The sequence below is a fragment of the Corylus avellana genome, chromosome ca11, assembly GCF_901000735.1.
Source record: "Corylus avellana chromosome ca11, CavTom2PMs-1.0".
NCBI lineage: Eukaryota > Viridiplantae > Streptophyta > Magnoliopsida > Fagales > Betulaceae > Corylus > Corylus avellana.
The window spans coordinates 20,202,976-20,216,426 of NC_081551.1; the positions used below are offsets into that span (position 1 = coordinate 20,202,976).

The window sequence follows — 13,451 nt, forward strand, 5'->3', positions numbered from 1 at the left end:
TGAAAGTTTGTGTGAACAAGGACCATAAGTTGAGTCACTGCAAGTGACTCTCCATCTAACCAAGTTCTTTTAATCTTTTTGAACTCCAACATCGTTATGACTAAGCCCCTCTTATTTTGCAAGTCATTTTCCTTCAAAAACTTGCACGTATCTTTCTATAGACAAGTAATGAATCACATTTTGTGGTTGCGGCTAAAGTGGCCATATGTTTCAAAAGCATAGTAGGATACCCTTCAACATAGCTTAACAGTGGAAGATTGGCAAATGCATTATTCTTTCATTGTCTATCAACCTCAGAAAATCTCTAAAAATCCCTTTTAATAATACCAACCAATGATGAAATCGGCAGGGTCGGCTTGGTTTCGAAACTTTTTCCTTTTTGGCTCTCGAGATTTCATGTTATATTGTAGCCTATAAGTAGAATATTATCATTCCAAAAAGTCATGGCCGCCGGCCCTAGGAGCCTTCCCTAGTTCCGTCTCTAATACCAATCTTTCATGTGCTAAATATGGGATTTGGTGTCATTTTCTAACACATCTTTTGTTCATCTATTTTTGTAAATTTACCATTACGAGCTAATTAACTAATTGAAGTTGTCCACTTTGTGGAAAAAATTAACAGGCCAGCCAGCAGCCGCAATGTAATACCTAGCTGTGGAGGAAATTTTCTTTTACATGATTAATTAACATATTCTATATATGACTCTAGGGTTAATTGAAATAGAATCTGTGACAGCAAGCCTTTGACTTGATTCCTTTCGATCGTTTTGTTGGAGGTGGTAGTGATCTTATTATGGGATCCATAAAATTCAACAAAAATGATCATGTTGTAAGGCTGTCTTTTTGATTTCTTTCTATAATATCCCTACATTAACTCTCTTTGAATCCGCTAATTAAGATCGCATCCTTTGTGCACTAATTCATTTCCAATCGTTGGTGTAATAATTTACCCCCCGAATCCAGCCAAATCTAAGTCTCATCATTCCGGAGTTTGTTGTATGATCAAAATGGTACATGCTTTGAAAGTCGAATGATCAATTTCTTAATTTTAATTAGTTTCCAAATTGTCAACATTAGATACTGGTGTATTTTTTTTTCTTCAACGGTGATCATGGATGTCGTTGACTTCTTTCTTTATGTTTGACCAGGTTGAAGAACGTACAACTGGTTTATTAATATTGTTAATTTTGTATGGACATTATAACAATAGGTTTTGCCACAAGCAAACTGATGATCACCAAGTGGGCATGTAGGGTCGAGAGCAATCTATAGAATTAATTGGATTTGGACAAAGCATCCTCTCACATTTGTTCCGTTTGCGAACAATTATTGACGTGACATTCCAACTTGTGTTCAATACGCTCAAGACACGGGACGCAAGCAGTATACTCTTTTCTTTAATCATTGCAACAAGTGGCTGCAAGACATAATTTGCCACGATCGAGGGTCCTACACTCCTACTGCCTTTTAGATCCCATTATTAGTAGAGATTTGGCAAGCTAGGTTAATCGAGGTCAAAGATGGATTAAGCCAAGCTCTAAGCTTGATCACCATGGACGGCTCAGATGGGCTGCACTTTTTCTCGAATAAAAAGGGTCAGCAGTGGCGTGGATTTAGACAAGAATGTCTCACAACCATGTGCATGAAATGCGCCCCACGTGGGATATGGCATGCGTGTGGGTCTCTGGTTCTATTTTTGACAGTTTAGGAAAGTACACAACACTGGCAAGCTCATAAACCTTCCAAGCAAGGAAACTGTAGGAAAGAAAGTAAAACTCTTTACCACACACAAGAAAGAGCCAAATAATGGGGAAATTTTAGAATATGCAAAATCCTTTTACAAAAGAAGCGCCTCTCTTGGATTATATGAGGCCTCTGTCTAGATCCTTTCTGCAGAAGAAAATGGACTTAATTGTTTCTTCTTCTTTTTTATTGATCTTTTTAATTAGCTTTTTTTTGTTCTTTCTTTTTGCTTTATTGAGTTGGAAACTTGGAGGTGGAGATGAGCTGTGCGTACGAGGCAAGTAGCTGGCTTTGCAAAGACCTTTCTGCAACACCCTCCCATAGTATCACGTGCCTATTTTTCTTCCTTTTCCTTCTTTCCTCATTTCTTTTTCATAGTCATATTAGCACTGTTTGATGTTTCCCTTTTCCAAAAGAGATAATTGTCTGCATTTTCCCCCAAGCTTAATTAAAATTGAATACTATTGCATGTCAAGCAAGCTGCCGCCTTTGTATAGGAAGCAGCAGATGCTTTCCCATTAATAAATACAACAAAAGAAAACAAGAATATCGCTTTGTGTGTGTGTGTGTGGTGTGCCTGCAGTTCTTGTACCTTTTTGCTGAAACTTTGTGTGTGATTGTGCAAAGCTTTTTGCGAAAAAGGCAAGGTGGTGCATGCAATCTGATTACAAATATATGTAAAAAGGAATGCTGTGAAAAGCTTTTCGTAATTCTGATTCCTCCTTTCTTCATCTGGGGTGCTGCCACGCGTCTCTCAAATTCTTTCAGCGTACTATGCAAAAAGAAAAAAATAAAAGAAAATTCATTGGATGGCAATGTGATAGTTATTTGTTAGGAGATTGTAGAAATCCAAAACCTAACAAGTACCGGAAAATGTCAATTCGACTTGGGCATGCACTATGTAATGAAACCATGCCTTGTAAGAAAAGTCAATAGTTAAACATTTTCAAGAGTATTTAATATTATCTGTCGCAAATAATGCATGTTGGACCCCATGCACGACTGTTGGAGAAGAACAATTTTTTACGGCGACTTTTTATATTTATTATTCATCAATATATAATAAAACGATTTGAATTATTTGTTAGAGGAGAAAAAGAGAGCAGGTGAAGTGGATCAACACTGAGCATTGGTTTCTAATGCTGCACTTAGTTGATTTCCGAGTCAAACTGGGAGGCCAAACTGGCCAACACCAAAAGCAAAACAAATAAATAAGAGAGAAAGTACAATAAATCGAAACCAATTAAGTTAAATCTAGAGTACTACCAATGTTAATTCATTAGTTTTATTATTATTTATCAATATCTTGGCATTGTTTATGACTGATATTGGGATTCAACTATTCTCAAAAGATCATTTAGGTTGATTTTAATAATTTTATTTATATTTAAATATTGCCTTTCACGTGTAACTTCAAATTCTCAATTAATAAGCAAGTCTAATCATGAAATATTTAATTAAAAAGTGATGTGATGTAATGTGAATGATGTAAGCAATGTTCAATTATAAAGATTTTTATTCTGATATCATGTTAAATCATTGTATATCCCAAAAGCTTAACAAATATTAAAAGGGTTTCTTATATGTTAGCTCATTTTATGAGCAGGTTCGACATATAAACCCATGAAAATTTTAATTAAAGTGCTTCGGATATGTTTGTTAAAGTTCCCACTTTATACTTTTTTTTATTTTTTATTATATTAAGACAAAACATTAACAAACAACCTAAAACACATACCACTTAAAATTATTTTCACTTTTATGTTATAAAATATTGTTTTAATCAAAAAAGAAGCACTTCCCAAAACATATTAATATTAACAAACCTCTCTTACTTGAAAATAAGTATGCGGGATGGATTCAAATTTCTAACAATTTAATTTAAATAATAAATATGAAAAAAAAATTCTCAAAGAACCCACTTGTCCAAGCAAATAGACAAATAACTTTAAACTTAATCTCTCATATATATTTACTGTCTGATCACTTGATCTCTAAGTGACAGTCCATATAAGTTATAGATACACACAAAAGCTTGAGTTGTAGTATTGTACTATAATATTACACCTTAAGTACTCAAAACCAGACATTAATGCTTAATTAGGTAAAAGAAAAAGCAGGTGTGCTATAAGAGCAAGGACGTGGGAATAAATAAACAGTACTCCTAGAGGCCTAGGCAGCAGTCTAATATATACAAAGGGTGTCACCAACTGTGCTTCCATGATCCGATCGATGGCTACTAACACACTAGCTGCCCATCACCCAAAAAAGATACCCACCATTATTCTGTCTAAAGCTGGACCCACCCACCAATAACCCAATAAGAACGAAGATATATTCTCCGAGGCACATCCTCTGCATGTCTTCCTGCCTAACACCTACCTCTATATCTATATATATAAGTTTACCACCTTAATTTCCTCTTAGAGCCCTCAGTGAAGGTAACTTATTCTGGCCTCTTAAAAAGCGCGCACTTCATTTAAAAATCTAAATGCCTCTTTAAAGCATCATACGACACATGCATATATGCTTGATGTTACAAAGGAACACAAAAACCTTAAGTCGTGACTACTCAGGTTAAATGTAAATAGGATACGCCACTAATAGTTGTCGATCGAAGTGATCATTACATTATTCCTTTGATGAAGATGCACCTCATTTAAGCTCCAGTAAAACATAATCACCACCTTTTAGAGGAAGACCAATATCATCAATTTCCAATTAAGTACAAATCTTTATCTCCTCAACTGGCCGAAGGATATTATCTGTGTGCTTCGCATATTTATAAAAGCATTATGGCAACGTAGACCCAACTGTTGTAATGGCCAAAAAAAACAAACTATTTCAAAACAATTAGTCAATTTGAAGCTCTAATTACTAATTAATAAAGTTAAGTGCAATCTAATAAGGGACTAATGTGGTCTATGTGAGTACGTTATATATTAATTAATCATCCCAATAAGAGACTGAAATATTACAATCTCTCTCTTTAAATCTCTGACATCCTTATTAGAGCCACGTCATGCAATGTTTCTATACCACGTAACATTGTTAGGTTGCACTTGTATCATTTGTAATAGCCCAATAAAAGAGCTATTAGTCCAAAAAAAAGTATTCAACTTGGAGTTAATTAGAATCACTTATAAAGCCTAGTCTCATATATATAATAAATAATCAATGTGATCTATTATATAAATTATGCATCTTCCAAATATAAGACTGGAGTGTTAAACAAGAGTGATAAAATTAAGTATGGGAAACCATCATAACCTAGAGTGGCATATATTTGAACAAGTGACTACGCAGATCACTTACTGATCATTGCCACTAAAAAGTGTAGCCAAGCTATAATAATAGTCATTTGGACAAAAAGTATATGGAGAGTACTGCAGAACAAATGTGCTGGGGTAAAAAATCATTTATTTTTTTAGCGCTGAATTAGGATCAATTAGGAAAAAAGGGTAGACCCATTATGTGACATCCTAATTAAATAATACAGATCTAGACGATTGTTTATTAACGTTATTGGTCTACAACTAATGCTGTCAATGTTAGGATTAATGTTAGGGTTACTGCCCTAAATAATAATTTGAACTTTATTTTATTTGAATAAAAGTTATTTTATTTTGAAAGTATGGTATTTGGGCATTTTTTATTTATGAAATGAATTAAATCCTCAAGTTATATTGTATGTGATTTAGGTGCATTGAGCATAATTAGTGCACAAAAGGTCTAATTAAATAAAAAGTTTTTTTATAACTTGTAATTTTGAGTTCATAGTCGGTGTGAAATTAAGCATTTTATCTGCAAATAAACACTATAACATATTAACTATGATGATTTGTCTTGATCATAGAAGTATAAACTTAATTATAATGCATTCATAATACATTCAATTGGAGCAGCATGATAAGGTGTTACAAATTATTGTCACGCAAATACTTTTCTCATAACTACTAATTAAAATGGCTCTTAATCTTATGGGAATGGTGGACTCAAATATGATATGTTAACGTGTTAATTTACCAACAAGTGAGATGATCATGTTTAGTATATACCTCGAATCTTTGTGTGATTGCATTGAATACTAAGGGAACAATACTAATTATTCTCAAGACGGCATCTATAGTCTCATTATGAGATATAGATATCCCCTGAAGATTATTCTAATTGAATTAATGACTTAACTCTAGGTCTAGAAATATTAATAAATGGCAACTAAAATCAATACTCTAAAGAATACAATTCCCCTTCAAAAAATAAAATAAAATAAAATAAAGAATAAAATTCTTTAGTCAAAGAGTATTGTGGATAATCATGTGATTTAATCTTAAACTCAAGGATTAAAGATGTAGATTGAATAAGGTTGACAATTAAATTAAAGTACCTTATTCTTCTATGAATAACTCATGGATGGAGGGATATTGCAAACATAAGTAAAAAATGAAACTTTATAGTGTTATTATAATTTTAAAAACTAACCAAAAAATTGAAGCTAATTGGAGTTAGATTTTATATTTTAGGAAAAATACACTTTATTTCCCCCCTAAAAAAAACTAAAAACTCTTTATGACCGGCCAAACCACCCGATAGTCATTAGGGGTGGTTTGAGTACCCCGAAATGGACAAATGGGGGTGCATGGTTTCGGCCACCCCTTGGCTAGCCATCCCATTTGGTCATTTAGGGGTGGCCAAATTAGTCCTAGTTGCCATGGACAAACCACCCCGAGTCAATTAGAAGACGTGTTTGAGCTACCTCCTTTGGCTAAACTTGGCATGCTCAACAACCCCAAATCTTTATTTATTTTTATCATATGTTTACTAGGTGTAAAAATTAAGTTGCATTAGCACCCTACAAAGTTTTTTAAAAAATATACTTTGCTTCCGGGGCTAAAATTTTTCACAATTTAATAGTTTGTGAAATTCAAAAATAACCCATTTAAACTTTGGGGGGAAAAAAAAAGTGAAAACGGTGGATTTTAGAGGTAAATTGTAATTTTTTTTTTTGCTTATATATTTTCCTTTTGTCTCCTTCCTCTGATCCGTGTTTGAACTCCAATAAGAGGTGGCTGGCCACTGAAGTGTCCAAGACAAAAAGTTTGTCTTTTCTCTTCCATTACACGTGAGGTAGAAAGACAGAGAACAGAGACTCCGCTCCATCATGTAGAGTCTAATATCACATAGGCTACAGAGAAGAAGACTTTTGACAGTAATCTTCATCCTCTTGCTTCCATCTCACATGGAAAAAAAGAAAAAAAGGTTAGTTTTTCATTTCCCTTGGTGTGTTTTATTCGGCGCAGTAATCAATTAATTTAGTTTAAACGTGAAACGGGATGGGAGTGATATATTATTGGTAAGAAAGCGGCCTCCCACTATCTTCTGAATCAGAGAAAATGGTTGGAAGAAAAGGAGTTGGATATCCTAATCAGTAAGTCAAAAAAGAAAAAAAAATAGTGTTAATAATTTCGGCATACTGAAAAATCTGAGAGGGGCCCGCAGAGTTGGGAAGCGTAGGGGGGCTGGCCGGGTCACAAGCGACAGAGGGGGTGAAGGGTGAACACACAGAGAGAAAGAGAGAGAGAGAGAGAGAGAGAGAGAGGAAGGCATTTTCCCGTAAAGAAAACAAGAAGTGGTGCGCCGAGAGTGAGTGAGTGTCAGATGAGGGGGTTGGAAATGTGTGGGTCTTATTCACTACAAGGTGGCTGTCTCTGGCGCTATGAACCACGCAGCACGCACCAGTACTGTTTCTCTCTGATACAAAACTGATAAACGACAACAACAGTCAATTACACCCAACTCAACAAGACAGAGAAAGAGAGAGTAATTGCTCTGAAGGGTATGTTTCCCTCCTTCCATCTGTTTGTGGAAATGCTAGCCATCCTGACTCGTGCCCTCTTGCCAGTTTATCCGTTGATCACGCACGCATTTTAGAATTTAGCCCACCATGGCCATGTGAAAAGAAAAATCAAATCCCCATTTGCCTATTCACATGCATTTTTACTGTGGAAGATCTACGGATTAATTAACACACCAAAAACTATATTAAAAAAAAATAAAAAAAAAAGTTCATTTGATTTTTCTTTTGGGTGACGAGTAATGACGTGAGAAAGGCTTTTGGAGGCAAAACCCAGCGACAGCTCTTTTGGCCATAAAATCCCACTTTAGTTTAAGGTCGGTTTTGCTGACGCGGACACATCCGACCTGTTGGTGGGGTTCGTACTCAGAAATTCAAGTCACCCAATCAGATCACCGAGAAAGGCCACTCCACCGGACCTCACGGGAGATTTACCACTTCTTCTAATCAGTTTTTGTGGTTTTATTAAGTTATATATAAATAGCTTTTAGAGATTTCAAAAGTTACCCAAAATTTCTAGAAGAAAAATACGAGTAGGCTTCTTAACTCAACTTCATATTGTCACATCAGTGCCTATCATACAGTGACAAGTGTTACTTCTAAAAAAATATAAAAAACCAAAAAAATAAAAAAATAAAATAAAATAAATGGAGGGCCAAGGGGGCTTGTTCGGCTTAGGTGGCTAAACTAGCCTCCATGGTCATAAGATGGTTCGGCCACCTCTTGTGAGCCACCGGAGGCGGTGAAAGCAACCACCCTTATATGTACTAATTTTTTCCTTGATTAAAAGTTAAAATAGTAGGTTTGACCTAATTATGGCATATGTTTTTATTATATATATCCAAAGTGGTAATGTGGAATTTAATTGGTTTTGCTCACACACAACAATAAGATTATGCTCATACTAAGACATCACTCAACTTAAAAGTGCTTAAACAGCTAAACTAATAGACTTTAGTCTAGTTGTGTTATATTAACCCCTTATTCTTATAAATAAATAAATAAAAACCCTTTATTCTTATAATATGTTTTTAATGTAATTTTTTTTTTTTTTTTTTTACATGTCTGCACAAGAGGGAAAGGGGGGATTCGAACTAGTGACATCCGCTTTATTAGGCGTGGTCCCAGCCGATTGAGTTACCTCTTGATGACTGTAAAATTAATTATGTTCACTCACATATGCATACACAAGATTCATTAAGTCCACAACCACCTTTAACCTTTTTAAATAGAGATTCTCAACAACTTTGTTGCTTGGATTTCTAGCCATTTGGATAGTAAATGCGAGTGAGTCCCTATAAGACCTATTAATCCGAGTATGTTTTGGGTAACACGGCCCCTGCTTGACCGTTTAGAAACTCTTTTACATTTATTGCTCAAATTGCTAATAACTCAAATAGCAAAATACTAAAAATTTGGATCCCTTATCCTTATGGTTCCCCTCCTCCCGTGGTCTCTTAACCTAATGAATTACAGCAGAAGAGGGCCTCCAGTTACTGTTGCACGTGTGAACCCACCCCAACTCGTCTGTCATACCATTTCGTGTATCGTTGTAGACAAAAAATAAAAGCTTAGGATAACCCCAATTGAGTAAAAGTTTTCACGTTATGAGATCGAACAAGAGAATGAAGGATGATGATTTGTAATTGTTTAAGTTATACCTTCTTGAGATTAGAGCTTTTCTCTTTTGGAATACATGAGATTTGGTTCATGAATCTCATATATATATTCTTCTCCTCTATCTTGTCTTCAACATTACTCAATTTACTCTATAAAGAAAATGTTTTCGATTGATGCTGATTAATCTCAAGTGTTTAAGTAAGGAGGATGAATGATAATTTTAGATCAATTGGGAATTAATCGCTAAAGATTCTCATCGATCATTCTGTTTTTACTTCTCAAAATTACTTTTAAAAAATAATTAAAAAAATCCTTTATACCGAATGGTTAGCCCATTGTTTTGTGTAACATGATGCTGGGATTTAACAAAAAGGAAAATGAAAGAAAAGCAAAAAAATAAATAAATAAATAAAAGAAAGGCAAACCCTAAACTTGAATTAATGTTTGCATGCCCTTGTTGGAGTATATATATATATATTGACACATCCACACAAGAAGGGGAAGGGGGATTCGAACTAGTGGCCATCGCTTCATTAGGCGTGGTCCTAGCCGATTGAACTACCTCTTAGGGATCTTGTTGATTGTTGTTAATGTACGTGTTTTTCTTGTAACTAGGATCAATGAATGCTATCACATTAGTCGAGTGAGATGACAATGTATAAAAAAATTAAAAATTAAAAATATTTTTATTTGACATAAACGTGAAAACTATTTTTGTATTTGAATTTTTGCGTGTTTTGAGAAATGTTTTATATTTTTTAGTTTCTTGTTAATATTTTTATTTAAAAAAAAAAAAAAAAAAGAAAAAAAAAAAGAACATTAAGCTTTTAAGTTTTAACTTGTTGGCCACGACATTGGGTCAAAATGAGTAATGTTACAAGTATCTCTTATGTTCTTCTTGAATCTCTTCAAGAATGATGTGACTATTAAAATTACTATTAGATTTGTGATTGATCATTATTAAATTTTGATCAAATGGTAATTTTAATAGACACATCATTCTTAAAGAGAATTAAAATAAATACAAAAAGGATTACTAGAATTATCGAAAAGAATTGGCTAATAAAGGGAGATACGATAATTTATAATCCATTAATTTGAGAGGGCGACCCCGAGAGTCAAAGCAGCACTCACGGGGGTAAAGCGCAACGCAAATTGCAAGGTAAGCGACTTACTTAATACTTACTGCAGGGATAGCACAGTCTTTTGCCGTGCAACCCAAATTTCACCAACGGAGAGGTGCCCAAATCACTGTCACCGTGATGTTGGATTGTATAAAAATATATATCAACGCATCCGAGGGTGATAGACTGAGAAAGCACAGAGCAACAGTGCCTGGGGCCTGTGCAAAAGAAACCCACCACCACCAACATCAATCTCGTAAATTAAAATCCCTTTTTTTTTTTCTTTTTTTTTTTTTTAATATTGGAAATTGAACCTCACAGAATATCTGGCAAATTCTGTCATATTCCCTTTTAAATTACATTAAAGTAACAAAATAATTACATCTTATACCTATAGGGCATGTTTGCCAAACGACCGGACTCGACCGAATTCAAAACCCAAAAAATTATTTTAAAATTAATTTTAATATTTTTATTTTTTACATAATATTAATTACTTTTTTTAATTATTTAAATAAAAAAATCACAATAAAATAATTTTCTTTTTACTTTTTTATATAAAATATTTTTTATTTTTTTTTCACGTCAATCAATTCTTCTGATACAGTTTCAATTCATTCCCTTTTTCAAGTCGTTTGCCAAATAAATATATATTATAAAAAAAAAAATTGATTTATTTATTTAAACCACACCACAGACCACAGCTGCTTATTAATACTTGTGCTGCTGCTCTGCACTCTTATCTATCTCTTAGTAGAACCACCTTATAGCATCCATTAATTGATAGGGAGAGAGAGACAGAGAGAGATAAGGGAAGAGTGCTCTCCATGAGGGTATCTCTGAGCACAAGTGCTAGATAGCGAGCCGTAGCGAGTAGCGAGTAGCGAGCAAAGGTTATTAGCAAAGTGACACAAGATTTGTTGGATCATCATCACAACCATCACCATCACCATCACCCATCGGTCCATCATCGTCATCATTTACAACTCACACACCTGTACCTGTACCTGTACCACCATGTCTGCAACTAATGAGAAGGCCGCAGAGCAAGAGCAACAACACCCTCCTCCTCCTCCTCCTCCTCTAACCCACCTCTTTTTCCTTTGCTTATCATCGCTGCCCAACCCCACTAAACATGACCCGGAAAAGCAAATACAGTTGGTTCTACCAACCATCTCCGATATTGTCTCCGAAAGTAAATCACTCATCAACCTCGCCTTCCCCATGGTCCTAACTGCCCTCATTCTCTACTCTCGCTCTATCCTCTCCATGCTTTTCCTCGGCCACCTCGGCGACCTCCAACTCGCCGCTGGCTCCCTCGCCATCGCTTTTGCCAATATTACCGGCTACTCCGTCCTCTCCGGCCTTGCTCTAGGCATGGAGCCTCTCTGCTCCCAAGCCTTCGGAGCAAATCGTCCCAAGCTTCTCTCTGTAACCCTTCACCGCACAGTGATTTTCCTCCTCCTCTCTTCGATACCCATTTCGCTTCTCTGGTTCAACATGTCCAAAATCCTGCTTTATTTACACCAAGACCACAGTATCACCCACATGGCTCACACGTACCTAATGTTCTCTCTCCCCGACCTTTTCTCCAACTCTTTCCTTTATCCAATCCGCATTTACCTTCGCGCTCAGGGCATCACCCACCCGGTCACGCTAGCATCCCTCGCTGGCACGGTTTTCCTCTTGCCAATGAACTTTTTGCTTGTCATCCACTTCCGGCTCGGCGTGGCCGGCGTAGCCGCTGCCTCAGCCGTTTCCAACATCTTCGCGCTCTTATCCATTGTCTTATACGTGTGGGCCACCGGGCTGCACGAGCCGACCTGGACTGCGCCGAGCCGAGAGTGCTTAACCAACTGGAAGCCGCTCCTCCGGCTAGCCGCTCCAAGCTGCGTCTCTGTCTGCCTGGAATGGTGGTGGTACGAGATCATGACCGTCTTGTGTGGCCTCCTGGTGAACCCCAAGGCCACGGTGGCGTCAATGGGCGTCTTGATCCAAACCACGGCCCTGATTTACGTGTTCCCGTCCTCCCTCAGTTTCGCCGTGTCGACACGTGTCGGGAACGAGCTCGGCGCCAACTCTCCGTACAGGGCGAAATTATCCGCTGTGGTGGCGGTGTTCCTGGCGGCCATAATGGGCCTATCAGCGATGATCTTCGCATCGGGGATGAGGGATAAGTGGGCCCGGATGTTCACGAACGACTCCGAGATCCTTCGGTTGACAGCGGCCGCCCTGCCGATCCTAGGGCTGTGCGAGCTGGGCAACTGCCCGCAGACCGTGGGGTGTGGGGTCCTCAGAGGTAGTGCGCGCCCTACCACGGCGGCTAACGTCAACCTGGGCGCATTTTATCTGGTGGGCATGCCCGTGGCTGTTGGGCTATCTTTCCGCCTAGGCGTTGGATTTTGTGGGCTTTGGGTCGGGCTCTTGGCGGCCCAGGTGTGCTGCGCTGGACTCATGTTGTACGTGGTCGGTACCACTGACTGGGACCTACAAGCTTGGAGGGCCCAGATGCTAACGTGCGCCGGCGGTGGAAACACGGAGCTAACCAGCGTTTGCAAGGGTGATGGGGAGGAGCAAGAGCCACTGGCTTCCATTGTCGTCGTCACTCCCTCTTGCCAACCCATAGACTAATTTTTTTTTTAATTTTTTCGTTTTTTTGATTGTGCCCAATGCCGCCTATGTGGCATGGACACAATTCTTCCTTGTGAATTATTAAGATCGATAAATTTGTACCCTCTTTTTTTTTTTTTTTTTCCTCTTTTGTTCTTTTTGGTCGAGTTGGGAGATCAGATGGGTCCTAAGTGAAAAGGATAAAGGAGAAAACTTGATTCTTTTTTACTGTTTTTTTTTTATTGGGTGTGGTGGGCATATATACTATATATATCTCCTTTCTAGCTAATATGGTGTACGTGTATTGCGCAAACTAGCAGTATGTAATTTGTTTTATTTAGAGATTGGCTTGACTTCAGTAAAAAAAAAAATTCCTAGAGAGTGTAAGATTGACAGAATTCTAGTTATTTTTTTCCCTTAAAGCAATTTTTATTTTTGCAAAATAAGATTTTCAGTGATAATATTGTTTCTACTAATCCTAACATAATTTGACATATTGAT

The 13,451-nt window shown here is 36.9% G+C and overlaps 1 protein-coding gene across 1 annotated transcript; it reads left to right on the forward strand.

The window, feature by feature from the left end:
- The first annotated feature begins 11,093 nt into the window (after positions 1–11,093).
- On the forward strand, positions 11,094–13,064 carry LOC132166198 (protein DETOXIFICATION 52-like). Its single transcript, XM_059576977.1, has one exon. The coding sequence runs from the start codon at positions 11,358–11,360 to the stop codon at positions 12,969–12,971; it is 1,614 nt and encodes a 537-aa protein (XP_059432960.1). The 5' UTR covers positions 11,094–11,357; the 3' UTR covers positions 12,972–13,064.
- The last annotated feature ends 387 nt before the right edge of the window (positions 13,065–13,451 follow it).

Coding starts and splice junctions, on each gene's coding strand:
- LOC132166198 (XM_059576977.1), top strand. CDS start 11,358: ATGTCTGCAACTAATGAGAAGGCCGCAGAGCAAGAGCAACAACACCCT.